Source organism: Drosophila obscura, unplaced genomic scaffold, assembly GCF_018151105.1.
Source record: "Drosophila obscura isolate BZ-5 IFL unplaced genomic scaffold, ASM1815110v1 contig_25, whole genome shotgun sequence".
Lineage (NCBI taxonomy): Eukaryota > Metazoa > Arthropoda > Insecta > Diptera > Drosophilidae > Drosophila > Drosophila obscura.
In genome coordinates this window covers 1,806,285-1,830,167 of record NW_024542812.1, presented here as the reverse complement: position 1 = coordinate 1,830,167, position 23,883 = coordinate 1,806,285, and the positions used below count along the sequence as shown (strand labels likewise).

The following is a 23,883-nucleotide window of genomic DNA, read 5'->3' as shown; positions in this document are numbered from 1 at the left end:
CGGATCATAATTATAGCCAGAATGAAGAAATTAATTTTCAGTTGCTTCCCCTGCCCCCCCTCCCACAAACGACAACGCAACTCATTTTCCTTCTCGCTCGCACACTCTGCCGCGTTCAGTGCACGAGCAACCCCTAGCGGAGATGTAGAATCTTAATGGAACATGTACAATCTACATGTTAGATGTATAATATACATTGTATATGTAGATGTAGATATCAGATGTAGCAAAAAAATGTAAAATTAAAAAATTTTTTTTTTTTATAAAATTCTAAAAAATCATAAGCTCAAAAATGTATATACTGACTGAGTACGGGTATAAGTAGAGTCGCGTCCCCAGAAGCGACTCACACGTTCCTTCTCGTTTTTTAATATGTTAATTATTAAACTGAACATATCCAGCATTTTGATTGACTGAACACGTGTAATTTTCTAATGACTCTCATTAAAGACTTCAATTTTTGCTTGATAAATAATTTCAATAATTCATTGGGATGATTAAGTAGCTCGTCCACCTCTCCAACTATGCGCCTGGCTATTGCCGAACTGAGGTTATGGCAACCGCAACGTGCATCTACGCGATTGGTTAGTGCGCGATTTATGTCCTCACCACCCATGAAGTATACATATTTGTAAGAACTCATGTGCTTCGTTTGGCATTGGTAGCAAAAGGCCTACACTTGTCCTTTGATTACTACTTTGATTACTACTTACTACTACTTTGATTAATACTTGTTCAAAAATCATTAAACATACGTAATGTCACAAAACACAATGACAGTTAAATCAATGCAATGTTTGACAAAATAAAAATGAAATCGCGAAATCACATTTAAAAGTTAATTGGTGGCAATATGGAGATCAAAAATAGTTTACGACCTCTGCGCAGGCCTACTTAACATACGACAATAACTTCATAAAAATCGGTCGCGCAGAAAAAACACTGACAACTAAATCAACTTCAGAAACAACGAGAAGGAACGTGCGAGTCGCTTCTGGGGACGCGACTCTACTTATACCCGTACTCAGTCAGTATATACATTTTTCAGCTTATGATTTTTTCAAATTTTTAAATTAAAAAAAAAAAATTTTACATTTTACATTTTTTTGCTACATCTGTTATCTACATCTACATATATTATGTATATTCTACATCTAACATGTAGATTATACATGTACCATTTAGATTCTACATCTCCTCCGCTAGGGGTTGCTCGCGCACTGAACGCGGCGAGTGTGCGAGCGAGAAGGAAAATGAGTAGCGTGGTCGTGGGCTGGAGGGGGCAGGGGAAGCAACTGAAAATTAATTTCTTCATTCTGGCTATAATTATCATCCGATCTAATTCAGATTCGGCAATCTGGTAGATATGGGCATTCTCTACGATACTGCGTTTTTAGTTTTATCGTATCCTTAAAATTGTGGAGGCGGAAGGGGGCGGAGCGAAATTTTGAAATACACTTGCAGCAGTGTGAAACAAAATTTGGTTGCTCTAGCTTTTATAGTCTCTGAGATCCAGGCGTCAAACAAGACGGACAGACTGACATGGCTCTATCGACTCGGCTATTGATGCTGATCAAGAATATATATACTTTATGGGGTCGGAAACGTTTCCTTCTCTGCGTTACACACATCCACTTTTACCACAAATCTAATATACCCCTTAACTCATTTTTGAGTACGGGTATAAAAAGGGCACAAGCTCAATTGCACTGGCAATGGTGTCAAATTCATGTCAATGCATCATTAAGTCAACTATTTTTTTCCTTTTGCAATTAAGATTTGTTTGCGACCTCGGAATGATTAGAGTACCCGAAGGGGGATGAACAAAACTTTATTATCGAATTTTATCAAACAATTCAAAGGCATTTTATACATTCATATATCTGACAAATACATAAGTCAAGAAAGAGTATAATAAAATTTGATCACAGACCGATTGATGTCGTAGGCAAGCCAATTTAATTCTACCATATAATCCCCTTCCGGAAATGGCAGCACTTTAGTAGTTTGGTGATTTATAAACTCGGTTGATAACTTTTCCAGAACAAGTGCCCCCTGGAAAAAAAATATTTTCAAATTGTTTGATACGTCCACAATGGATTAACTTACATTGAAGGGACACGAATGGTTCAAATTTGAGAATTCAGCAAATGAGCTAAAAAAGAACAATGTAACTGGGTTCGATTTGGGATTCTTCAGGAATCTACAGGCATCCACAGTGATGTTGTACATAAAAGGCCTATAACCATTGAATCGTTTATACAGTGAAAAATTTACCTGAGATTTCAGAGTGGAATTAATAAGTATAACTTGCAGTGTGTGGCACTTACTTTCACTTTCTTTACCGGTGTTTGGTACAAGTTACTTTTAACAGACACATATTTGTAGGTCCGATTCACCGACTTCAGATAGCAGTACTCAAACTCGGAAAACTCTTTATCGAGGGAAGTACATACAATGTTGGTAAACTCGACCTTCGAAGCGACCTGCCATATTTTAACGAGGTTTTAGAATATATCGCAGTGATTAAGAATGGATATACCAACCTCATATGAAACCACAATGAGCAGAAAAAGGACACCTCCTGCGTGGGACATGTTTAAACGTCGATGACCTAACAGCAACTGTTTTGGCACATTCCAGTTAAATTCGCATATTTGATCGATTCATCTCAATGCAATTTTTTTAGTCAGTGGAAAATTAATGCTCCCATTTTTTTGATGTACAATTAATGATGACAAATAAACAATTAGTTTGCAATTAACCCTATATGGTCATGCTTCGTTGATTCGACGTTTTCCTCTGCCATTTATTGCTACTCTTTTTTTACAGCTCAGGCCATTGATGAACTGCTGCAGTGTGCCGACCTTACAAGTCCATCGATCACCTGTAACTACGGTTTTTGAAAAGTTGCGTTGCAAAAACGACGAAGCATGACCTTAGTGTGATTTTTTTTTTAAAACATCATATATTGCACATATGTACATATATTTGTAACATTATAGTAACCGTGGGGGAAGCAACTGAAAATTTCTTCATTCTGGCTATAATTATGATCCGATCTAATTCAGATTCGGCAATCTGGTAGATATGGGCATTCTCTACGATACTGCGTTTTTAGTTTTATCGTATCTTTAAAATTGTGCCTGCCACAGATTTTCGTGCTTTGTTATGGCGGAAGGGGGCGAGGCGAAATTTTTAAATACACTTGTAGCAGTGTGGTATCACATGAGTCTGGGAACCAAATTTGGTTTCTCTAGTCTCTGAGATCTAGGCGCTAGGACAGATGGACAGACGGACAGACGGACATGGCTATATCGACTCGGCTATTGATGCTGATCAAGAGTATATATACTTTATGGGGTTGCAAACGTTTCCTTCCCTGCGTTACACACATCCACTTTTACCACAAATACAATATACCCCTTAATTCTTTTTGAATATGGGTATAAATAGTTCAAATAAAATGGCGCAGCATACATATACCGGGGACTTCCGATTGAAATTTCAATGCATTGCAATGCTGGCATACGACAGACAATGAACCGATATCAACGCAGCGAAGAACCTGTGCAATAATTAATTTATTCTGCACGTTCCTCTTGCTTTAGATTAATAGAGACATTCCGATTACTTATTTCACGTATTTTATGTACGTCTTCCAAGGTTTGATCGTCTAATAGCAGGAATATTATAACTCAATTGATGAATAATATCTCGAGTTTAGAACTTATCTTCAACTATGACAATTGCCTCTTCGCCTACTTCCATAAGATAAACAGATATAAAATCCCTTTTTTCGCGATCGAAGGTTGGTTTTCCCAGCATTTTCTTTCGTAGAAAGATTCTTTTGGCAAATAGGAATAACTGAATATAAATTGAAACCAAATCTGCCCAGCCTTTCTCACGTGATGATGCACTACTATACATTTTTATCTCTCCATTTTAATATATATATATGTATAGTACATATGTACATATATCTGAAAAATTCTTAAGTCAAGAAAGAGTTAAATAAAATTTGATCACAGCCCGATTGATGTCGTAGGCAATCCAATTAATTTCTATCATATAATCCCCTTCCGGAAATGGCAGCACTTTAGTAGCTTGGTGATTTACAAACTCGGTTGATAACTTTTCCAGAAAAAGTGCCCCCTGAAAAAAAAAATATTTTCAAATTGTTGGATACGTCCACAATGGATTAACTTACATTGAAGGGACACGAATGGTTAAAATTTGAGAATTCAGCAAATGAGCTAAAAAAGAACAATGTAACTGGGTTCGATTTGGGATTCTTCAGGAATCTACAGGCATCCACAGTGATGTTGTACATAAAAGGCCTATAACCATTGAATCGTTTATACAGTGAAAAATTTACCTGAGATTTCAGAGTGGAATTAATAAGTATAGCTTGCAGTGTGTGGCACTTACTTTCACTTTCGTTACCGGTGTTTGGTACAATTTACTTTTAACAGACACATATTTGTAGGTCCGATTCACCGACTTCAGATAGCAGTACTCAAACTCGGAAAACTCTTTATCGAGGGAAGTACATACAATGTTGGTAAACTCGACCTTCGAAGCGACCTGCCATATTTTAACGAGGTTTTAGAATATATCGCAGTGATTAAGAATGGATATACCAACCTCATATGAAACCACAATGAGCAGAAAAAGGACACCTCCTGCGTGGGACATGTTTAAACGTCGATGACCTAACAGCAACTGTTTTGGCACATTCCAGTGAAATTCGCATATTTGATCGATTCATCTTAATGCAATTTTTTCAGTCAGTGGAAAATTAATGCTTCACCTACTCGTATTTTTTTGATGTACAATTAATGATGACAAATAAACAATTAGTTTGCAATTAACCCTATATGGTCATGCTTCGTTGATTCGACGTTTTCCTCTGCCATTTATTGCTACTCTTTTTTTACAGCTCAGGCCATTGATGAACTGCTGCAGTGTGCCGACCTTACAAGTCCATCGATCACCTGTAACTACGGTTTTTGAAAAGTTGCGTTGCAAAAACGACGAAGCATGACCTTAGTGTGACTTTTTTTTTAAAACATCATATATTGCACATATGGACAGTTCCTATCTGGCGTTACGTTACATTCGTACGACAAAATGTTGAAAAAAATAGTAAAAAAACTGAAATTTGGAAAAAAGATTATCCTCATCGAATATAATTTGGTTAGACCTATATTCACCAAATTGGCAATAATCGAGCGTACGGTTTTAAAGATATAAGCCAAAGTATGACCCAAAAGTGCGTTACATAAAACAGAAGTGGTTTTCGAGGTTGGGGTACAAAATGGCAAAACTCTGCGAATTGGATAGGGCTATCTGTATAACATTTTTTGTGCTAATAAATGAAGTATTGAGAGTTAATTTTCAAACTTATTAAATTCAAAACTTTTCCTGTTTTTTTGTTAAAAATCCGCGGAGGCATCTGGCGAACGTTACTGGCGTTACGTTACCAAATTCCGCGATTATAAAAGCCTAAAAATATACTGTTAGCCAAGGTTCGACCAACGTTCTGATAATGGTTTTAGGTAGTTTAATATATTAGAAAGACTTTAAGCAGAAACTTTTATCAATAATAATCTTCTTCCTAGGAGATAATAGTAAAAGAAAACATGTCTATAAAAATACCAGAAAATACCAAAAACGTGAACTTTTGCTTATTTTCATAGGTTTTAGGATGAAAGTTAATGAAATTATATGTGAATAAAGTAAATTAGTTACCTTTCAATAAATTTGGAAAAAATATCCGGAAAAAATTATATAGAAATCGGTTTTTATTGACTTTTTATGATTTTTGGCCCTTGGACCTTTTGGCGGAACTGCCCATATGTATGTTTGTAACATTATAGTAGCCCTAGCACAAGCTGGCAGGGGTGGCTTCGGATGTCGAGGCACTGCCGGTTGGGATTCTCTGGTTCCGAGGGGGTTCGGTAACATAGATGGGTGGGGAGGGGGTGTCCTTTGACCGCGTCTCGACAACTACTACATAAACTTAATATAGAATCTCTTGACTCCACAAGGAGTCATCTGCATCTACAATTTAGATTAAGATTATACATCTTCTCCGCCAGCGGGCGCTCACGTACATAACGAGGCAGAACGAGCGAGCGAGAAAGAGAATGAGTAGCGGGTCTCTTGCTGGAGACCGTGGGGGAAGCAACTGAAAATTAATTTCTTCATTCTGGCTATAATTATGATCCGATCTAATTCAGATTCGGCAATCTGGTAGATGTGGTCATTCTCTACGATACTGCGTTTTTAGTTTTATCGTATCTTTAAAATTGTGCCTGCTACAGATTTTCGTCCTTTGTTATGGCGGAAGGGGGCGGGCCGAAATTTTAAAATACACTTGTAGCAGTGCGATATCACATGAGTCTGGAAACCAAATTTGGTTTCTCTAGCTCTTATAGTCTCTGAGATCTAGGCGCTCATCAAGACGGACAGATGGACAGACGGACATGGCTATATCGACTCGGCTATTGATGCTGATCAAGAGTATATATACTTTATGGGGTTGGAAACGTTTCCTTCTCTGCGTTACACAGATCCACTTTTACCACATATACAATATACCCCTTAACTCTTTTTGAGTATGGGTATAAATAGTTCAAATACAATGGCGCAGCATACATATACCGGGGACTTCCTATTGAAATTTCAATGCATTGCAATGCTGGCATACGACAGACAATGAACCGATATCAACGCAGCGAAGAACCTGTGTTATTGAACAGGTCCTGTGCCTCTATTTTTTTTTTATAAGTGCATTAATTTGGCGTCGTTTAAGGTATCGCTCATTAAAATCTATGGAGAGACTTTGGAGTTTAAAAAAAATCATCATTTTTACATTTCAATGCTTTATATTTCCCAGACGGTAAGCTGAAATCACAAAGAGTTTGGGCTTAACTTCTAGCTGTTTTAATTATCTTTTCAAAATAGCAAAGTTCTTTACAACCAGACGTTAGATACTAGAGTTATGTGAAGGAAACAAGCGCTACCTCTGAAAAAATCTTAAAAAAATACCAGTTTTCCAAAATTCTTTAAAAAAAAGTTCTGCCATAGAAAAAAAAAAGATCATCAAACCATTTCTAAGCCCCAAATCTTTAAGAAAAAGTTCGTTTTGTTCCTTGAGGAAAAATCGTGTTGACTAGTGTAATTAATTTATTCTGCACGTTCCTCTTGCGTTAGATTAATAGAGACATTCCGATTACTTATTTCACGTATTTTATGTACGTCTTCCAAGGTTTGATCGTCTAATAGCAGGAATATTATAACTCAATTGATGAATAATATCTCGAGTTTAGAACTAATCTTCAACTATGACAATTGCCCCTTCGCCTACTTCCATAAGATAAACAGATATAAAATCCCTTTTTTCGCGATCGAAGGTTGGTTTTCCCAACATTTTCTTTCGTAAAAAGATTCTTTTGGCAAATAGGAACAACTGAATATAAATTTAAACCAAATCTGCCCAGTCGTTCTCACGTGATGATGCACTACTATACATTTGTATCTCTCCATTTTAATATATATGTATGTATAGTACATATGTACATATATCTGAAAAATTCATAAGTCAAGAAAGAGTTAAATATAATTTGACCACAGCCCGATTGATGTCGTAGGCGATCCAATTAAATTCTATCATATAATCCCCTTCCGGAAATGGCAGCACTTTAGTAGCTTGGTGATTTATAAACTCGGTTGATAATTTTTCCACAAAAAGTGCGCCCTGGAAAAAAAAACATTTCCAAATTGTTGGATACGTCCACAATGGATTAACTTACACTGAAGGGACACGAATGGTTCAAATTTGAGAATGAAGCAAATGAGCTAAAAAAGAACAATGTAACTGGGTTCGATTTGGGATTCTTCAGGAATCTACAGGCATCCACAGTGATGTTGTACATAAAAGGCCTATAACCATTGAATCGTTTATACAGTGAAAAATTTACCTGAGATTTCAGAGTGGAATTAATAAGTATAAATTGCAGTGTGTGGCACTTACTTTCACTTTCTTTACCGGTGTTTGGTACAAGTTACATTTAGCAGACACGTATTTGTAGGTCCGATTCACCGACTTCAGATAGCAGTACTCAAAGTCGGAAAACTCTTTATCGAGGGAAGTACATACAATGTTGGTAAACTCGACCTTCGAAGCGATCTGCGATATGGTTTGGAGGTATTATATTTATATTAGCCCGTTCATAAAGGAAGTTTTACAAACCTCAATGGTCAAATATGAAACCACAATGAGTAGGACAAGAACACTTAATTTGGGGGACATCTTTAAACGTGAACGATCTAAATGGAACTACCAACGAATTTCAGCTCTGTATATAGTGCTTATAACCACATTATGTCTATTCATCTTCACGCTATTTAAATCAAACCAATACGAGTAGGTGAAGCGTAAACATATTAATGATGCCAATGAGCCGATTGAGCAATTAGCTTCCCCACTTTTGGGAAGCTGCATTCTTCGCAGATTACTGGACAGTCCATCAGTTAATCAAGCTGTCCCTAATCACCAATGTGGTTTCAGGCTGCGGCACAGTACTCCGGAGCAGCTGCATAGGGTGGTGGATCATATCCTGGACATCCAGCAAGCATTCGACAGAGTTTGGCACGACTTGCGAAGATAAAACCCCTGATAAACCCCAAGCTGTTCCTGATTATTGGATTATTCCTAGAGGACAGATCGTTTCAAGTCGCACAGAGCGGAGCAGTTTCCACGGTGAAGGGGATTGAAGCCGGAGTCCCGCAAGACAGCGTGCTAGGGCCAACGCTGTACAGCCGTTTCACGCACGATATGCCTAAAGCTAGCGTTGACAATACGTCCCAGCCAATCGATGTGAAACTTGAAAATTGTACTTTATTGTGTGTGATAATTGTTCACATAAACCTACATAATTACCAAAAAAACGAGAAAGAACGTGTGAGTCGCTTCTGGGGACGCGACTACTATCCCGTACTCAGTCAGTATATACATTTTTGAGCTTATGATTTTTAAGAATTTTAGAATTAAAAAAAAAAATTTTACATTTTACATTTTTTTTGCTACATCTGTTATCTACATCTACATATATTATGTATATTATACATCTAACATGTAGATTATACATGTACCATTTAGATGAACAAAACTTTATTATCGAATTTTATCAAACAATTCAAAGGCATTTTATACATTCATATATCTGACAAATACATAAGTCAAGAAAGAGTATAATAAAATTTGATCACAGACCGATTGATGTCGTAGGCAAGCCAATTTAATTCTACCATATAATCCCCTTCCGGAAATGGCAGCACTTTAGTAGTTTGGTGATTTATAAACTCGGTTGATAATTTTTCCACAAAAAGTGCCCCCTGGAAAAAAAATATTTTCAAATTGTTTGATACGTCCACAATGGATAAACTTACATTGAAGGGACACGAATGGTTCAAATTTGAGAATTCAGCAAATGAGCTAAAAAAGAACAATGTAACTGGGTTCGATTTGGGATTCTTCAGGAATCTACAGGCATCCACAGTGATGTTGTACATAAAAGGCCTATAACCATTGAATCGTTTATACAGTGAAAAATTTACCTGAGATTTCAGAGTGGAATTAATAAGTATAACTTGCAGTGTGTGGCACTTACTTTCACTTTCTTTACCGGTGTTTGGTACAAGTTACTTTTAACAGACACATATTTGTAGGTCCGATTCACCGACTTCAGATAGCAGTACTCAAACTCGGAAAACTCTTTATCGAGGAAGTACATACAATGTTGGTAAACTCGACCTTCGAAGCGACCTGCCATATTTTAACGAGGTTTTAGAATATATCGCAGTGATTAAGAATGGATATACCAACCTCATATGAAACCACAATGAGCAGAAAAAGGACACCTCCTGCGTGGGACATGTTTAAACGTCGATGACCTAACAGCAACTGTTTTGGCACATTCCAGTTAAATTCGCATATTTGATCGATTCATCTTAATGCAATTTTTTTAGTCAGTGGAAAATGAATGCTCGCATTTTTTTTTATGTACAATTAATGATGACAAATAAACAATTAGTTTGCAATTAACCCTATATGGTCATGCTTCGTTGATTCGACGTTTTCCTCTGCCATTTATTGCTACTCTTTTTTTACAGCTCAGGCCATTGATGAACTGCTGCAGTGTGCCGACCTTACAAGTCCATCGATCACCTGTAACTACGGTTTTTGAAAAGTTGCGTTGCAAAAACGACGAAGCATGACCTTAGTGTGATTTTTTTTTTAAAACATCATATATTGCACATATGTACATATATTTGTAACATTATAGTAACCTTGGGGGAAGCAACTGAAAATTTCTTCATTCTGGCTATAATTATGATCCGATCTAATTCAGATTCGGCAATCTGGTAGATGTGGTCATTCTCTACGATACTGCGTTTTTAGTTTTATCGTATCTTTAAAATTGTGCCTGCTACAGATTTTCGTCCTTTGTTATGGCGGAAGGGGGCGGGCCGAAATTTTAAAATACACTTGTAGCAGTGCGATATCACATGAGTCTGGAAACCAAATTTGGTTTCTCTAGCTCTTATAGTCTCTGAGATCTAGGCGCTCATCAAGACGGACAGATGGACAGACGGACATGGCTATATCGACTCGGCTATTGATGCTGATCAAGAGTATATATAATTTATGGGGTTGGAAACGTTTCCTTCTCTGCGTTACACAGATCCACTTTTACCACATATACAATATACCCCTTAACTCTTTTTGAGTATGGGTATAAATAGTTCAAATACAATGGCGCAGCATACATATACCGGGGACTTCCTATTGAAATTTCAATGCATTGCAATGCTGGCATACGACAGACAATGAACCGATATCAACGCAGCGAAGAACCTGTGTTATTGAACAGGTCCTGTGTCCTCTATTTTTTTTGTATATAAGTGCATTAATTTGGCGTCGTTTAAGGTATCGCTCATTAAAATCTATGGAGAGACTTTGGAGTTTAAAAAAAATCATCATTTTTACATTTCAATGCTTTATATTTCCCAGACGGTAAGCTGAAATCACAAAGAGTTTGGGCTTAACTTCTAGCTGTTTTAATTATCTTTTCAAAATAGCAAAGTTCTTTACAACCAGACGTTAGATACTAGAGTTATGTGAAGGAAACAAGCGCTACCTCTGAAAAAATCTTAAAAAAATACCAGTTTTCCAAAATTCTTTAAAAAAAAGTTCTGCCATAGAAAAAAAAAAGATCATCAAACCATTTCTAAGCCCCAAATCTTTAAGAAAAAGTTCGTTTTGTTCCTTGAGGAAAAATCGTGTTGACTAGTGTAATTAATTTATTCTGCACGTTCCTCTTGCGTTAGATTAATAGAGACATTCCGATTACTTATTTCACGTATTTTATGTACGTCTTCCAAGGTTTGATCGTCTAATAGCAGGAATATTATAACTCAATTGATGAATAATATCTCGAGTTTAGAACTAATCTTCAACTATGACGACAATTGCCCCTTCGCCTACTTCCATAAGATAAAAAGATATAAAATCCCTTTTTTCGCGATCGAAGGTTGGTTTTCCCAACATTTTCTTTCGTAGAAAGATTCTTTTGGCAAATAGGAATAACTGAATATAAATTGAAACCAAATCTGTCCAGCCTTTCTCACGTGATGATGCACTACTATACATTTTTATCTCTCCATTTTAATATATATATATGTATAGCACATATGTACATATATCTGAAAAATTCATAAGTCAAGAAAGAGTTAAATATAATTTGACCACAGCCCGATTGATGTCGTAGGCGATCCAATTAAATTCTATCATATAATCCCCTTCCGGAAATGGCAGCACTTTAGTAGCTTGGTGATTTATAAACTCGGTTGATAATTTTTCCACAAAAAGTGCGCCCTGGAAAAAAAAATATTTCCAAATTGTTGGATACGTCCACAATGGATTAACTTACACTGAAGGGACACGAATGGTTCAAATTTGAGAATGAAGCAAATGAGCTAAAAAAGAACAATGTAACTGGGTTCGATTTGGGATTCTTCAGGAATCTACAGGCATCCACAGTGATGTTGTACATAAAAGGCCTATAACCATTGAATCGTTTATACAGTGAAAAATTTACCTGAGATTTCAGAGTGGAATTAATAAGTATAAATTGCAGTGTGTGGCACTTACTTTCACTTTCTTTACCGGTGTTTGGTACAAGTTACATTTAGCAGACACGTATTTGTAGGTCCGATTCACCGACTTCAGATAGCAGTACTCAAAGTCGGAAAACTCTTTATCGAGGGAAGTACATACAATGTTGGTAAACTCGACCTTCGAAGCGATCTGCGATATGGTTTGGAGGTATTATATTTATATTAGCCCGTTCATAAAGGAAGTTTTACAAACCTCAATGGTCAAATATGAAACCACAATGAGTAGGACAAGAACACTTAATTTGGGGGACATCTTTAAACGTGAACGATCTAAATGGAACTACCAACGAATTTCAGCTCTGTATATAGTGCTTATAACCACATTATGTCTATTCATCTTCACGCTATTTAAATCAAACCAATACGAGTAGGTGAAGCGTAAACATATTAATGATGCCAATGAGCCGATTGAGCAATTAGCTTCCCCACTTTTGGAAGCTGCATTCTTCGCAGATTACTGGACAGTCCATCAGTTAATCAAGCTGTCCCTAATCACCAATGTGGTTTCAGGCTGCGGCACAGTACTCCGGAGCAGCTGCATAGGGTGGTGGATCATATCCTGGATAGCTTCCATAAGAAGCAGTACGTCGTAGCAGCGTCCCTGGACATCCAGTAAGCATTCGACAGAGTTTGGCACGACGGATTACTTGCGAAAATAAAAGCCCTGATAAACCCCAAGCTGTTCCTGATTATTGGAAGCTTCCTAAAGGACAGAACGTTCCAAGTCGCACAGAGCGGAGCAGTTTCCACGGTGAAGGGGATTGAAGCCGGAGTCCCGCAAGACAGCGTGCTAGGGCCAACGCTGTACAGCCGTTTCACGCACGATATGCCTAAAGCTAGCGTTGACAATACGTCCCAGCCAATCGATGTGAAACTTGAAAATTGTACTTTATTGTGTGTGATAATTGTTCACATAAACCTACATAATTACCAAAAAAACGAGAAAGAACGTGTGAGTCGCTTCTGGGGACGCGACTCTACTTATACCCGTACTCAGTCAGTATATACATTTTTGAGCTTATGATTTTTAAGAATTTTAGAATTAAAAAAAAAAATTTTACATTTTACATTTTTTTGCTACATCTGTTATCTACATCTACATATATTATGTATATTATACATCTAACATGTAGATTATACATGTACCATTTAGATGAACAAAACTTTATTATCGAATTTTATCAAACAATTCAAAGGCATTTTATACATTCATATATCTGACAAATACATAAGTCAAGAAAGAGTATAATAAAATTTGATCACAGACCGATTGATGTCGTAGGCAAGCCAATTTAATTCTACCATATAATCCCCTTCCGGAAATGGCAGCACTTTAGTAGTTTGGTGATTTATAAACTCGGTTGATAATTTTTCCACAAAAAGTGCCCCCTGGAAAAAAAATATTTTCAAATTGTTTGATACGTCCACAATGGATAAACTTACATTGAAGGGACACGAATGGTTCAAATTTGAGAATTCAGCAAATGAGCTAAAAAAGAACAATGTAACTGGGTTCGATTTGGGATTCTTCAGGAATCTACAGGCATCCACAGTGATGTTGTACATAAAAGGCCTATAACCATTGAATCGTTTATACAGTGAAAAATTTACCTGAGATTTCAGAGTGGAATTAATAAGTATAACTTGCAGTGTGTGGCACTTACTTTCACTTTCTTTACCGGTGTTTGGTACAAGTTACTTTTAACAGACACATATTTGTAGGTCCGATTCACCGACTTCAGATAGCAGTACTCAAAGTCGGAAAACTCTTTATCGAGGGAAGTACATACAATGTTGGTAAACTCGACCTTCGAAGCGACCTGCCATATTTTAACGAGGTTTTAGAATATATCGCAGTGATTAAGAATGGATATACCAACCTCATATGAAACCACAATCAGCAGAAAAAGGACACCTCCTGCGTGGGACATGTTAAAACGTCGATGACCTAACAGCAACTGTTTTGGCACATTCCAGTTAAATTCGCATATTTGATCGATTCATCTTAATGCAATTTTTTTAGTCAGTGGAAAATTTTCCACTTAATTAATTAATTAATGCTCGCATTTTTTTTTATGTACAATTAATGATGACAAATAAACAATTAGTTTGCAATTAACCCTATATGGTCATGCTTCGTTGATTCGACGTTTTCCTCTGCCATTTATTGCTACTCTTTTTTTACAGCTCAGGCCATTGATGAACTGCTGCAGTGTGCCGACCTTACAAGTCCATCGATCACCTGTAACTACGGTTTTTGAAAAGTTGCGTTGCAAAAACGACGAAGCATGACCTTAGTGTGATTTTTTTTTTAAAACATCATATATTGCACATATGTACATATATTTGTAACATTATAGTAACCGTGGGGGAAGCAACTGAAAATTTCTTCATTTTGGCTATAATTATGATCCGATCTAATTCATATTCGGCAATAACTTTTTTGATAACTTTTCCAGAAAAAGTGCCCCCTGAAAAAAAAAATATTTTCAAATTGTTGGATACGTCCACAATGGATTAACTTACATTGAAGGGACACGAATGGTTAAAATTTGAGAATTCAGCAAATGAGCTAAAAAAGAACAATGTAACTGGGTTCGATTTGGGATTCTTCAGGAATCTACAGGCATCCACAGTGATGTTGTACATAAAAGGCCTATAACCATTGAATCGTTTATACAGTGAAAAATTTACCTGAGATTTCAGAGTGGAATTAATAAGTATAACTTACAGTGTGTGGCACTTACCTTCACTTTCGTTATCGGTGTTTTATACAAGTTACATTTAGCAGACACGTATTTGTAGGTCCGATTCACCGACTTCAGATAGCAGTACTCAAAGTCGGAAAACTCTTTATCGAGGGAAGTACATACAATGTTGGTAAACTCGACCTTCGAAGCGATCTGCGATATGGTTTGGAGGTATTATATTAGCCCGTTCATCAAGGAAGTTTTACAAACCTCAATGGTCAAATATAAAACCACAATGAGTAGAACAAGAACACTTAATTTGGGGGACATCTTTAAACGTGAACGATCTAAATGGAACTACCAACGAATTTCAGCTCTGTATATGTGCTTATAACCACATTATGTCTATTCATCTTCACGCTATTTAAATCAAACCAATACGAGTAGGTGAAGCGAAAACATATTAATGATGCTAATGGGCCGATTGAGCAATTAGCATCCCCACTTTTGGGAAGCTGGATTCTTCGCAGATTACTGGACAGCCCATCAGTTAATCAAGCTGTCCCTAACCACCAATGTGGTTTCAGGCTGCGGCACAGTACTCCGGAGCAGCTGCATAGGGTGGTGGATCATATCCTGGATGGCTTCCATAAGAAGCAGTACGTCGTAGCAGCGTCCCTGGACATCCAGTAAGCATTCGACAGAGTTTGGCACGACGGATTACTTGCGAAAATAAAAGCCCTGATAAACCCCAAGCTGTTCCTGATTATTGGAAGCTTCCTAAAGGACAGAACGTTCCAAGTCGCACAGAGCGGAGCAGTTTCCACGGTGAAGGGGATTGAAGCCGGAGTCCCGCAAGACAGCGTGCTAGGGCCAACGCTGTACAGCCGTTTCACGCACGATATGCCTAAAGCTAGCGTTGACAATACGTCCCAGCCAATCGATGTGAAACTTGAAAATTGTACTTTATTGTGTGTGATAATTGTTCACATAAACCTACATAATTACCAAAAAAACGAGAAGGAACGTGTGAGTCGCTTCTGGGGACGCGACTCTACTTATACCCGTACTCAGTCAGTATATACATTTTTGAGCTTATGATTTTTAAGAATTTTAGAATTAAAAAAAAAAATTTTACATTTTACATTTTTTTGCTACATCTGTTATCTACATCTACATATATTATGTATATTCTACATCTAACATGTAGATTATACATGTACCATTTAGATTCTACATCTCCTCCGCTAGGGGTTGCTCGCGCACTGAACGCGGCAGAGTGTGCGAGCGAGAAGGAAAATGAGTTGCGTTGTCGTTGTCAGGAGGGGGCAGGGGAAGCGACTGAAAATTAATTTCTTCATTCTGGCTATAATTATGATCCGATCTGATTCAGATTCGGCAGTCTGGTAGATATGGGCATTCTCTACGATAATGCGTTTTTAGTTTTATCGTATCTTTAAAAATGTGCCTTCCACAGATTTTCGTTCTTTGTATGGGCGGAAGGGGGCGGGGCGAAATTTTGAAATACACTTGTAGCAGTGTGATATCACATGAGTCTGGAAACCAAATTTGGTTTCTCTAGCTCTTATAGTCTCGGAGATCAAGGCGCTCATCAAGACGGACAGATGGACGGACGGACGAACAGACAGACATGGCTATATCGACTCGGTTATTGATGCTGATCAAGAATATATATACTTTATGGGGTCGGAAACGTTTCCTTCTCTGCGTTACACACATCCACTTTTACCACAAATCTAATATACCCCTTAACTCTTTTTTTAGTACGGGTATAATAAAAAACGGAATTAGCATGCAATTAATATTATCAAAGAACAGTGTAGCTTGAAGCTAATTTTTCAGGGAGGCTCATGCTTTCAGTTAGTTTGGTTTAGTTTACGGCATACGGTACTTTATTGAATTCTTGGTATTTTGGGATTGCGCCGCACGGTCACACAGCGGGGAGCTTTAATTCATATTTAATAAATACAAAAATGTATATTATTGATACTTTCTTTTGCCGACGGCAAAACAGAAAAGCTACTATTATTACTAACAACTAACAACATGATGTTGCTAACATGCTGATTGATTAAATTTCCAAAAGAAATAAATAATATAAATATAAATATTTATTATTGACTGATAATTTCTATAAAAATTATACATATATATACATATTCTATTGTTTGTTTCCTTCTTTGCATTTGTTTTCTTTATTTATTTACCAACACCATGAGAAATAGATCCGTTATGATATGTGTTGTGTGTGTGTGATGACGCGGCGCGCCAAAGCGCTTAAACTAGCTTAAACGCTGAAACTTACTACGTAAAGAAACTACGTAACGTAACGTTAACTTAGTTAGTAAGTATCTAGTAACAGTAGTTACCTTACCTTAAGTGGAGCAACAGACCGACACATTAGCATAGTTACGTGTGTGTATGTGTGTGTGCGTTCGCGGACGCGCGCCAAATCGGCTTAAACTCTCTCACTTAAACTCGCTTAAACGCCTAAACTAACGGTACTAACTACTTACCGTGCAGTAACTACGTACCGTTAACTTAGTTAGTAACGATATAATACCAGTAAATACCTTACCTGTAGCAACAGCCGGGCATCCCATTTTGAGCATATACGTGTGTGTGTGTGGACGCGACGCACCAACAGCTGTAATAATGAGTAAAAGGAGATACGTTAAGTCTTGGTTGGATGACCAGGCCGCCGCCACAGGTAACGACCATGTTGAGCATGACCATGATTACGTTCCGGTGTCAAGAATGTAAGTAGCGACGACGACTTCGATGTGACGTCGAGCAGTGGAGATTCGGATGAGTCCGAACACATTTCGCAACAGGACGCCGCATCATGCCCGTCCACAGTGACTACGGTTATAAACGTGTACGGCATCCTCCTAAACAGTGGAAATGCGGGCCATGTGCTGCTAAAAAAGAAGCACAAAAACGTAAAGCTCAAAGCGACGCAACAGAGGAAGCTCGTAACGCTTGTGGGAGAGTACTTTGTACATAATAACATTCGCATGACGCTGGGAGACGCCAGATATTTAGAAGGCAACATGCGAAGGGTTTTTCCGCTGGAGCAAGAGGAAAAGTGGTGTGATAGGTTCTATACCTGGTTCACCAACAGGAAAACAAGACAGAGAAAAAAAGGACAAGGCCGCCGATATCCCAAACTCCAAATCTTCGGTGAACAGCAACGGTCCCCAAAGGCTCCAAGCGGCTTTGGGACGTCCCCACCAAAAGTCCGACAGTCCCACAGAGACGGCGAGCAGTAGCAGCAGCGGCCGTTTCTCTTCCAGGGACAGCAGAGACCAACATCGGCAGGATACGGATAAGTCGCAAACCAGCGCCATTGCCAAGCGTAGTGGGGCGTGAGTATAAAGAAACCAGTGCTGAGCGTGAAACGAAAGAATAGATAAGAAATGTTTTCCCCGATGAGTCAGCGATGACTCACGTGTTGTATTTGGGCGCACACACGATGGCCAGGGCCTCCGGCATCATCATCTGGTAGGAACAGTGCGTGTGCAAGTCCACGGAGGACAGGAAAGCGGTCTGGCTGGGATGAGTCTGTAAGGGAACCGAAAATCAGAGAATCGAATAGAGACTACACAGTAGAGGCTACACATATGGATCCAGCCGAGCGTGATGAGCTGCATCTGATCCTGCACATCGAATATCTGCTCTTCGTGCATAGTGTTGCAACTGTCGGGCGTGCCCTGTTGCTGCGGCGTGATGATGTGCGTGATGTAGCTCGCTTCGCCCGCAATATTCGGATATATGCCCCACAGGAAGAAGCTGAAAAAAATAAGTTTAAAATATAATATATTTCGTGTTTCCTGTTTCGGAAGATACCACATCTTCCTCATCAGCGATCTTTACTTTTTCCAATTAAGGAAAAAGATGGTTAATCATACAGGCTGTCGACCAACCGGTCGTTTAAATTCATGAATTTCTTCAAGAATTTTTACATTTTAATATTTGCATTTTATCGACCAACCGGTCGTTTAAATTCATGAATTGAATTCAAGAATTTTTACATTTTAATATTTTTAAAACTATTCAGTCTTGTCCAAACAGCCTATCCATTTCCGTTTCAATCTCAAGATCTTCTTGAGAAGTTTCGGGAGGCTCTGGTGGTTCTTCGGGAGGCTCTGGTGGTTCTTCGGGAGGCTCTGGTGGTTCCACCTCAAAAGGTGCTTCCTCATCCTCCGGTGGTGGTTCATCGAGCATTTGCATTTGCTCTAAAGTGCATGCCAATTGAAATGGGACTATTTCAATTAGTCCCATCGGATTGCCATCTAGGAACTGCATTTTTCTTTGACGCATCAAAGCCTTATTGCACTTGTGATGTCTCCTGAATTTTCCACAATAGCCACATTGCAGGCAAATGTATTTTTTCGGAGTGACAATGCACACTTTGAAGTGCTGTTTTCGCTTCTCCGTGGAAATCTTGTGGCTTACTCCACAAATAATACATGCATGTCGTAAGCCCTGCGCCATTTTAAATCCTGGAGGTGCCCAACAGCCTTTGGGCACTCTCCACCAGGGGATGCCGTCTATAAAGGAGACGCATTCCCCCGGCATACGATTATCGGGCTGCAGGGGTGGACTATTGTGGTCGAAATATCGCATTGGTGGGTACCGAATTTGCTCGTACCTTTTAGGTCGCGATTGCTTCAACTTTAATGGGGGAAGCCCCGGAAGTGAACTGGAGTTCACTTCGAATGAGAAATTTTTCTCGTGCTTCCCTTTCATGGGTTTAAATGTGGTTTTAACCCGGGGAGTTTTCACTGCACCCGGCTTAAACTGAACAGGGAGCAGAGTGGAGCTGGAACATGGAGCTAAAAACTCAACGTCCTCGCCCACTCCCCGTTCAAGCCCAGAACGTATTCCAGTGCTGGTGCTGGGAATATCGTCGCTGGGAATTTCACCAGCGCATTTTGCTTGGTATTCGTACCTAGTCTCAACTGAGGCACTTGTGCTATTCTCAGCTAAGACAGAGCTGCTCGTCTCAGCTGAGGCACTTGTGCTATTCTGAGCTGAGGCACTGGGAAGGTTCTGAGGATCCGAACTTATGCTATTCTGATTGAAGTAGCGAAGGGATAAGTTCTGAGGATCCGAACTTATGCTCGTGCTAGGCACACTCGAACGGCGTGCCTCCTGATCCATCAAAATGGACAGGTGGAGGCTCGCTTCGTCGCGAACGACTAAAAGAGCTCCGAGCTCTTTTTCAGGTGCTCCACGATCAGTAGCGTCCACCAGCTGTTGGTGCGCACGTGAGCGAGCTAAGCGAGCTTGAGCCACCGGAATTGATTCCGTTGGCTCGAACATATTCTGAGTTTTCCTCATACTTACTCAGTTTATTTTACGTCTATCGACGGCCAATTTCACACTTGTCACACAACACGTACACTTGTACACACACGTACACTTGTACTCATATCGGAATATATACCGAAAATTCGGTATTCGGTATTCAGTATATGTTGTATATACTGCATTATTGGTATTGCCAGACTTAAAAAAAAAAAACAAATTCACAGTTAGTTACTTGCTCAAAAGTAAACATTGAAAACGAAACGCAACAAGCATGGAAACTATCCGGAATTATTTTGAAGCCAGTGAACGGTTCGAGCTGCAAAATATAGATTCTGCCATTAACTTTGCCAATTCCGAGCAGGGGCATATTAATGAACGTTTAATTGTGGAAAGCGTAGATGTATTACGGTCTTTCTCACAATTCTTCCTCACATTTGACGAAATGCACCTCAGACAGTTCGCACCAAATGTAAGTATTTATTTAAATTATTTAAAATAAATTGCTGAGAATTTTTTAACTCAAAACAGGACGGAATATCTTCAAAAATAAAAATGTTGGTGATTGCGGCCCAAACTGCTGAGCTGAACAGCAGGTTTGCGGTGCTTCACATTGCGGTGGTAAGTGATAAATAATAAAAAGTGATAATAGCTCCTTTAAAAAGAATATTTTTAATTAACAGGCAGTCACAGAAGAAGTCAGCATGGGCAGCAAGAAAATTAAGGATCATGTTCAACGTGTGCTGACCCGCATTGGTGGCATACGAGTGAATGGAGAGAGTATCCAAAAAAAAATATTGGCGGTAATATGCGACGGCTGTCCAGCTAATGAAGTGGCGGCTCAGTACGCATACCATTACGCCCACATTCCTGTACTTACCGATTGATTACACGCACTTGGATATAACGTTGTCGACCAATTACAAGTGCGCGAACAAAATATTACGTAGGTTATACAGGCAAACAATATACAAGAAAAGTTCGTGGCAGTCGGAGATGGACGCTGCAGATGCAGCTGCAGCGTTGTCGCCCCATTGGGAGTATAAGGAGCGGGAGCTTAGGAATTTAAGATTAATGTTAGGGAAATTTTTCGATTTATGCCCGTCAGACGATCTCAGTCTGCACAATACAAACAATGATGACCTGGAGACGTTCCTTCGATGCCTCCAGAGCGAAATTGTTTCATTAGCAGCCGGCCACGTACCAGAACTGAATAACATAACAAGAGCTCCAATATTTTTGTTGCAATTTGCAGGAGTTTTTATGAAATTGCTGGAAATGAATTAATAATAATTGAATAATAATAATAATATTTCCCGTATTCTGTGTTCTTCATTTTTCAGTATATTTTCCATATATATATATTTTCAGTATTGTATTCAGTATATTTTCGCCGAGAATGCATATGTACATACATGCCGTAACGGTAAAAATATACATATACATATACACACATATGTGCGCTATATGTACATACATGCCGTAACGGTAAAAATATACATATACATATACACACATATGTGCGCTATATTTGAAAAATTATAAATAAAAACAATATACAATGTTTAGTTTTATATTTTTTTTTAAATTTTATTAGTCAATTTTGCTCTCCGTCGGTTTCCACGACCACAATTTCTACTTCGTCGTCGAAATCGATCAGATTGTCGATATCGCGGTCTTCCTGTGGTTCTGCGACAGCAGGTTCTTCAGCGACAGCACCGCCACGTCCTCCACGTCCTCTACGTCCTCCACGTCCTCCACGTCCACGTCCAGGCATCATCTGCAGGAGCAACTCCTGCTGCATGGCGTGCGCCCGTGACAGCTCCATGCCTGTTGACACACTCTGCATAAAGGCGCGCCGAAAATCTCGGGCTCGCATAGCGCCTTGTCCCTTCCTGTTTGGCCTGTTTGGATCCATATCTGAAAAGAAAATAATAAAATTAATATAATTATGTATTATGCATATGCTACATAGCTTGTGTACTATACTATGTGTGTGCTATGCTCTGTACACTGCATATTTCGTACACTTAAAAAAAAAAGCGGTGTATCGTATGTGCATATACACAACACATTATATGTATATATAATGTGTATTGTATACCTTTGTACGAATACACAAATACACATATAAACACAACACAAAGTAAATTAGATGTATATTTACCAGTTTAGATTAAAGCAGTTGATCGGTTGGATATCCATTCATATGATATGAAATGTGTCGATGTCGATACCTCGACTACCTTGACTACTCGATACCTTGACTACCATACGATACGATACGATACTATACGATACTTCGCTCCGCTCTGTTAAAATGTGAACTGCTGCTATTTTAACAGAGCGGAGCGAGATATGTTAAAAATTTAAATCTTTAATCTTGAATAAGTATTTATTTTTTTTGGTAATATACGTAATTTAAAAGAGGGATTGTCAAATATTTCGATGTCGCAGTGCGACAAATGCCAGTATCCGCTTTTGGTTAAGAGGCGGTATCTGCAATAAATCAAGTGTTAGATGGATGCCAGAATGTGTCCTGTTACCTGCGTTTTATCGACATCGCCTGTAATTGTTGCATTTGCATCCATTTTTTAGATATTTTTTTATTTTATTAACTAGAGATGGCAAGCTACCATTCCATTCCATTATATTCCATTCCATTCCTTATTATTCTTGGTTTTCTGTTTTGTTTTTTTTTTAACTTTATATGTCTGTATATGGACGCGAGGGCTATGGCACTGTGTTCTTTGCCATGGAAATGGACGTGGCTGGACTGAATCTGGATGAGATTGGTAAGTGATTGGGGAGGAGCCAGGCCAGACAAGCATCATCCGCCAAGAACTATTCTCGCTCTCTCTCTGCAGTTTACTTCCGTAACAAGGGGATCATCATTTATCCTGACGATGAGAAGAGGCCGCCTATCAACCAAGGCCTGAATCGTGAGGCACAAGTCACCCTCGAGCAGGTATGGCCCGTGGACAAGACCCAGACCCAGACCCAGTCTGTGCCTGTTGTGAAGGATGCGCAGCGTCTGATCGAAATGAATTGGGAGGGACATCTGCGTTGCGCCTGCTATGCAAACGATACGCGCTTCGTCGAGTATCGCCCAGAGACCGGCAGTTGGGTGTTTTGTGTGAAGCACTTCTCCAAGTACGGCCTGGACGAGGACGATGACAAGATGACGCTCCATTCGTTGCGGCCCAGCGTATACCCGAGGATTCGCGGCACAAGGTTCCCCGGCCGGTTCCTCGGCCAGTGACACATCCGCGCGCGCACTCTTCTTCGCCAATTCGTCCTTTGTCGTCGTTTTGTGGCGCTGCCAGACTCGTGCAATTCGTAGTTTCTGCGGGCTGCCATACCATGATATTTTGTGATTTTTGCCCATAACATAAGTTCGAAAACGTAACATAACATAAGTTCGAAAACTTAACATAACATAAGTTCGAAAACTTAACATAACATAAGTTCGAAAACTTAACATAACATAAGTTCGAAAACTTAACATAACAGGCCAAAAAAACTCGTCAAAAATGAAGAAGAAGAAGATAAACCTCTGCCTAGGTAAGGTTCCATTTATTGCCGCCCAGTGGCGTTGCAAACATAACAT

The 23,883-nt window shown here is 38.9% G+C and overlaps 7 protein-coding genes across 10 annotated transcripts; all 7 read right to left on the bottom strand.

The window, feature by feature from the left end:
* Positions 1-1,834: 1,834 nt before the first annotated feature.
* On the bottom strand, positions 1,835-2,956 carry LOC111078351. 4 transcript variants are annotated; one of them, XM_022372973.2, is made up of 4 exons: positions 2,547-2,956; positions 2,331-2,486; positions 2,110-2,277; positions 1,835-2,055 (listed from the first exon to the last, which is right to left on the bottom strand). In XM_022372973.2, the coding sequence occupies exons 1-4, from the start codon at positions 2,595-2,597 to the stop codon at positions 1,900-1,902; spliced, it is 531 nt and encodes a 176-aa protein (XP_022228665.2). In that variant the 5' UTR covers positions 2,598-2,956; the 3' UTR covers positions 1,835-1,899. The 4 variants fall into 4 exon arrangements, with proteins under 4 accessions (XP_022228665.2, XP_041450231.1, XP_022228666.2 ...); XM_041594297.1 differs by having other exon boundaries at positions 2,346-2,486; XM_022372974.2 differs by lacking the exon at positions 1,835-2,055 and having other exon boundaries at positions 2,149-2,239.
* Positions 2,957-3,999: 1,043 nt separating this feature from the next.
* Positions 4,000-4,800, bottom strand: LOC121404590. The gene is made up of 4 exons (XM_041594292.1): positions 4,648-4,800; positions 4,432-4,587; positions 4,211-4,378; positions 4,000-4,155 (listed from the first exon to the last, which is right to left on the bottom strand). The coding sequence occupies exons 1-4, from the start codon at positions 4,696-4,698 to the stop codon at positions 4,000-4,002; spliced, it is 531 nt and encodes a 176-aa protein (XP_041450226.1). The 5' UTR covers positions 4,699-4,800.
* Positions 4,801-7,609: 2,809 nt separating this feature from the next.
* Positions 7,610-10,005, bottom strand: LOC121404588. Its single transcript, XM_041594288.1, has 4 exons — positions 9,896-10,005; positions 8,042-8,197; positions 7,821-7,988; positions 7,610-7,765 (listed from the first exon to the last, which is right to left on the bottom strand). Exons 1-4 carry the CDS (start codon positions 9,944-9,946, stop codon positions 7,610-7,612), a joined length of 531 nt encoding a protein of 176 aa, XP_041450222.1. The 5' UTR covers positions 9,947-10,005.
* On the bottom strand, positions 9,181-9,842 carry LOC121404593. Its single transcript, XM_041594321.1, has 3 exons — positions 9,681-9,842; positions 9,460-9,627; positions 9,181-9,405 (listed from the first exon to the last, which is right to left on the bottom strand). Exons 1-3 carry the CDS (start codon positions 9,840-9,842, stop codon positions 9,250-9,252), a joined length of 486 nt encoding a protein of 161 aa, XP_041450255.1. The 3' UTR covers positions 9,181-9,249.
* Positions 10,006-11,791: 1,786 nt separating the features above from the next.
* On the bottom strand, positions 11,792-12,502 carry LOC121404598. The gene is made up of 4 exons (XM_041594328.1): positions 12,443-12,502; positions 12,239-12,379; positions 12,003-12,170; positions 11,792-11,947 (listed from the first exon to the last, which is right to left on the bottom strand). The coding sequence occupies exons 1-4, from the start codon at positions 12,500-12,502 to the stop codon at positions 11,792-11,794; spliced, it is 525 nt and encodes a 174-aa protein (XP_041450262.1).
* Positions 12,503-13,413: 911 nt separating this feature from the next.
* Positions 13,414-14,180, bottom strand: LOC121404597. Its single transcript, XM_041594327.1, has 4 exons — positions 14,130-14,180; positions 13,929-14,069; positions 13,693-13,860; positions 13,414-13,638 (listed from the first exon to the last, which is right to left on the bottom strand). Exons 1-4 carry the CDS (start codon positions 14,178-14,180, stop codon positions 13,483-13,485), a joined length of 516 nt encoding a protein of 171 aa, XP_041450261.1. The 3' UTR covers positions 13,414-13,482.
* Positions 14,181-14,666: 486 nt separating this feature from the next.
* Positions 14,667-20,306, bottom strand: LOC121404596. Its single transcript, XM_041594326.1, has 7 exons — positions 19,915-20,306; positions 18,584-18,752; positions 18,412-18,524; positions 18,274-18,349; positions 14,997-15,152; positions 14,776-14,943; positions 14,667-14,720 (listed from the first exon to the last, which is right to left on the bottom strand). The coding sequence occupies exons 1-7, from the start codon at positions 20,304-20,306 to the stop codon at positions 14,667-14,669; spliced, it is 1,128 nt and encodes a 375-aa protein (XP_041450260.1).
* Positions 20,307-23,883: the final 3,577 nt, after the last annotated feature.

Coding starts and splice junctions, on each gene's coding strand:
- LOC121404596 (XM_041594326.1), bottom strand. CDS start 20,306: ATGAGGAAAACTCAGAATATGTTCGAGCCAACGGAATCAATTCCGGTG. Junction 18,525..18,583: donor TCACGCTCGGCTGGATCCAT/ATGTGTAGCCTC, acceptor GTTCCCTTACAG/ACTCATCCCAGCCAGACCGC. Junction 14,944..14,996: donor CACCGATAACGAAAGTGAAG/GTAAGTGCCACA, acceptor CTGAAATCTCAG/GTAAATTTTTCACTGTATAA.
- LOC111078351 (XM_022372973.2), bottom strand. CDS start 2,597: ATGTCCCACGCAGGAGGTGTCCTTTTTCTGCTCATTGTGGTTTCATAT. Junction 2,278..2,330: donor CACCGGTAAAGAAAGTGAAA/GTAAGTGCCACA, acceptor CTGAAATCTCAG/GTAAATTTTTCACTGTATAA. Junction 2,056..2,109: donor ACCATTCGTGTCCCTTCAAT/GTAAGTTAATCC, acceptor TTTTTTTTCCAG/GGGGCACTTGTTCTGGAAAA.
- LOC121404593 (XM_041594321.1), bottom strand. CDS start 9,842: ATGGCAGGTCGCTTCGAAGGTCGAGTTTACCAACATTGTATGTACTTC. Junction 9,628..9,680: donor CACCGGTAAAGAAAGTGAAA/GTAAGTGCCACA, acceptor CTGAAATCTCAG/GTAAATTTTTCACTGTATAA. Junction 9,406..9,459: donor ACCATTCGTGTCCCTTCAAT/GTAAGTTTATCC, acceptor TTTTTTTTCCAG/GGGGCACTTTTTGTGGAAAA.
- LOC121404597 (XM_041594327.1), bottom strand. CDS start 14,180: ATGTCCCACGCAGGAGGTGTCCTTTTTCTGCTGATTGTGGTTTCATAT. Junction 14,070..14,129: donor TGATTGTGGTTTCATATGAG/GTTGGTATATCC, acceptor AAAATATGGCAG/GTCGCTTCGAAGGTCGAGTT. Junction 13,861..13,928: donor GTAACTTGTACCAAACACCG/GTAAAGAAAGTG, acceptor CTGAAATCTCAG/GTAAATTTTTCACTGTATAA.
- LOC121404590 (XM_041594292.1), bottom strand. CDS start 4,698: ATGTCCCACGCAGGAGGTGTCCTTTTTCTGCTCATTGTGGTTTCATAT. Junction 4,588..4,647: donor TCATTGTGGTTTCATATGAG/GTTGGTATATCC, acceptor AAAATATGGCAG/GTCGCTTCGAAGGTCGAGTT. Junction 4,156..4,210: donor ACCATTCGTGTCCCTTCAAT/GTAAGTTAATCC, acceptor TTTTTTTTTCAG/GGGGCACTTTTTCTGGAAAA.
- LOC121404598 (XM_041594328.1), bottom strand. CDS start 12,502: ATGTCCCCCAAATTAAGTGTTCTTGTCCTACTCATTGTGGTTTCATAT. Junction 12,171..12,238: donor GTAACTTGTACCAAACACCG/GTAAAGAAAGTG, acceptor CTGAAATCTCAG/GTAAATTTTTCACTGTATAA. Junction 11,948..12,002: donor ACCATTCGTGTCCCTTCAGT/GTAAGTTAATCC, acceptor TTTTTTTTCCAG/GGCGCACTTTTTGTGGAAAA.
- LOC121404588 (XM_041594288.1), bottom strand. CDS start 9,946: ATGTCCCACGCAGGAGGTGTCCTTTTTCTGCTCATTGTGGTTTCATAT. Junction 8,198..9,895: donor TCATTGTGGTTTCATATGAG/GTTGGTATATCC, acceptor ACCATATCGCAG/ATCGCTTCGAAGGTCGAGTT. Junction 7,989..8,041: donor CACCGGTAAAGAAAGTGAAA/GTAAGTGCCACA, acceptor CTGAAATCTCAG/GTAAATTTTTCACTGTATAA.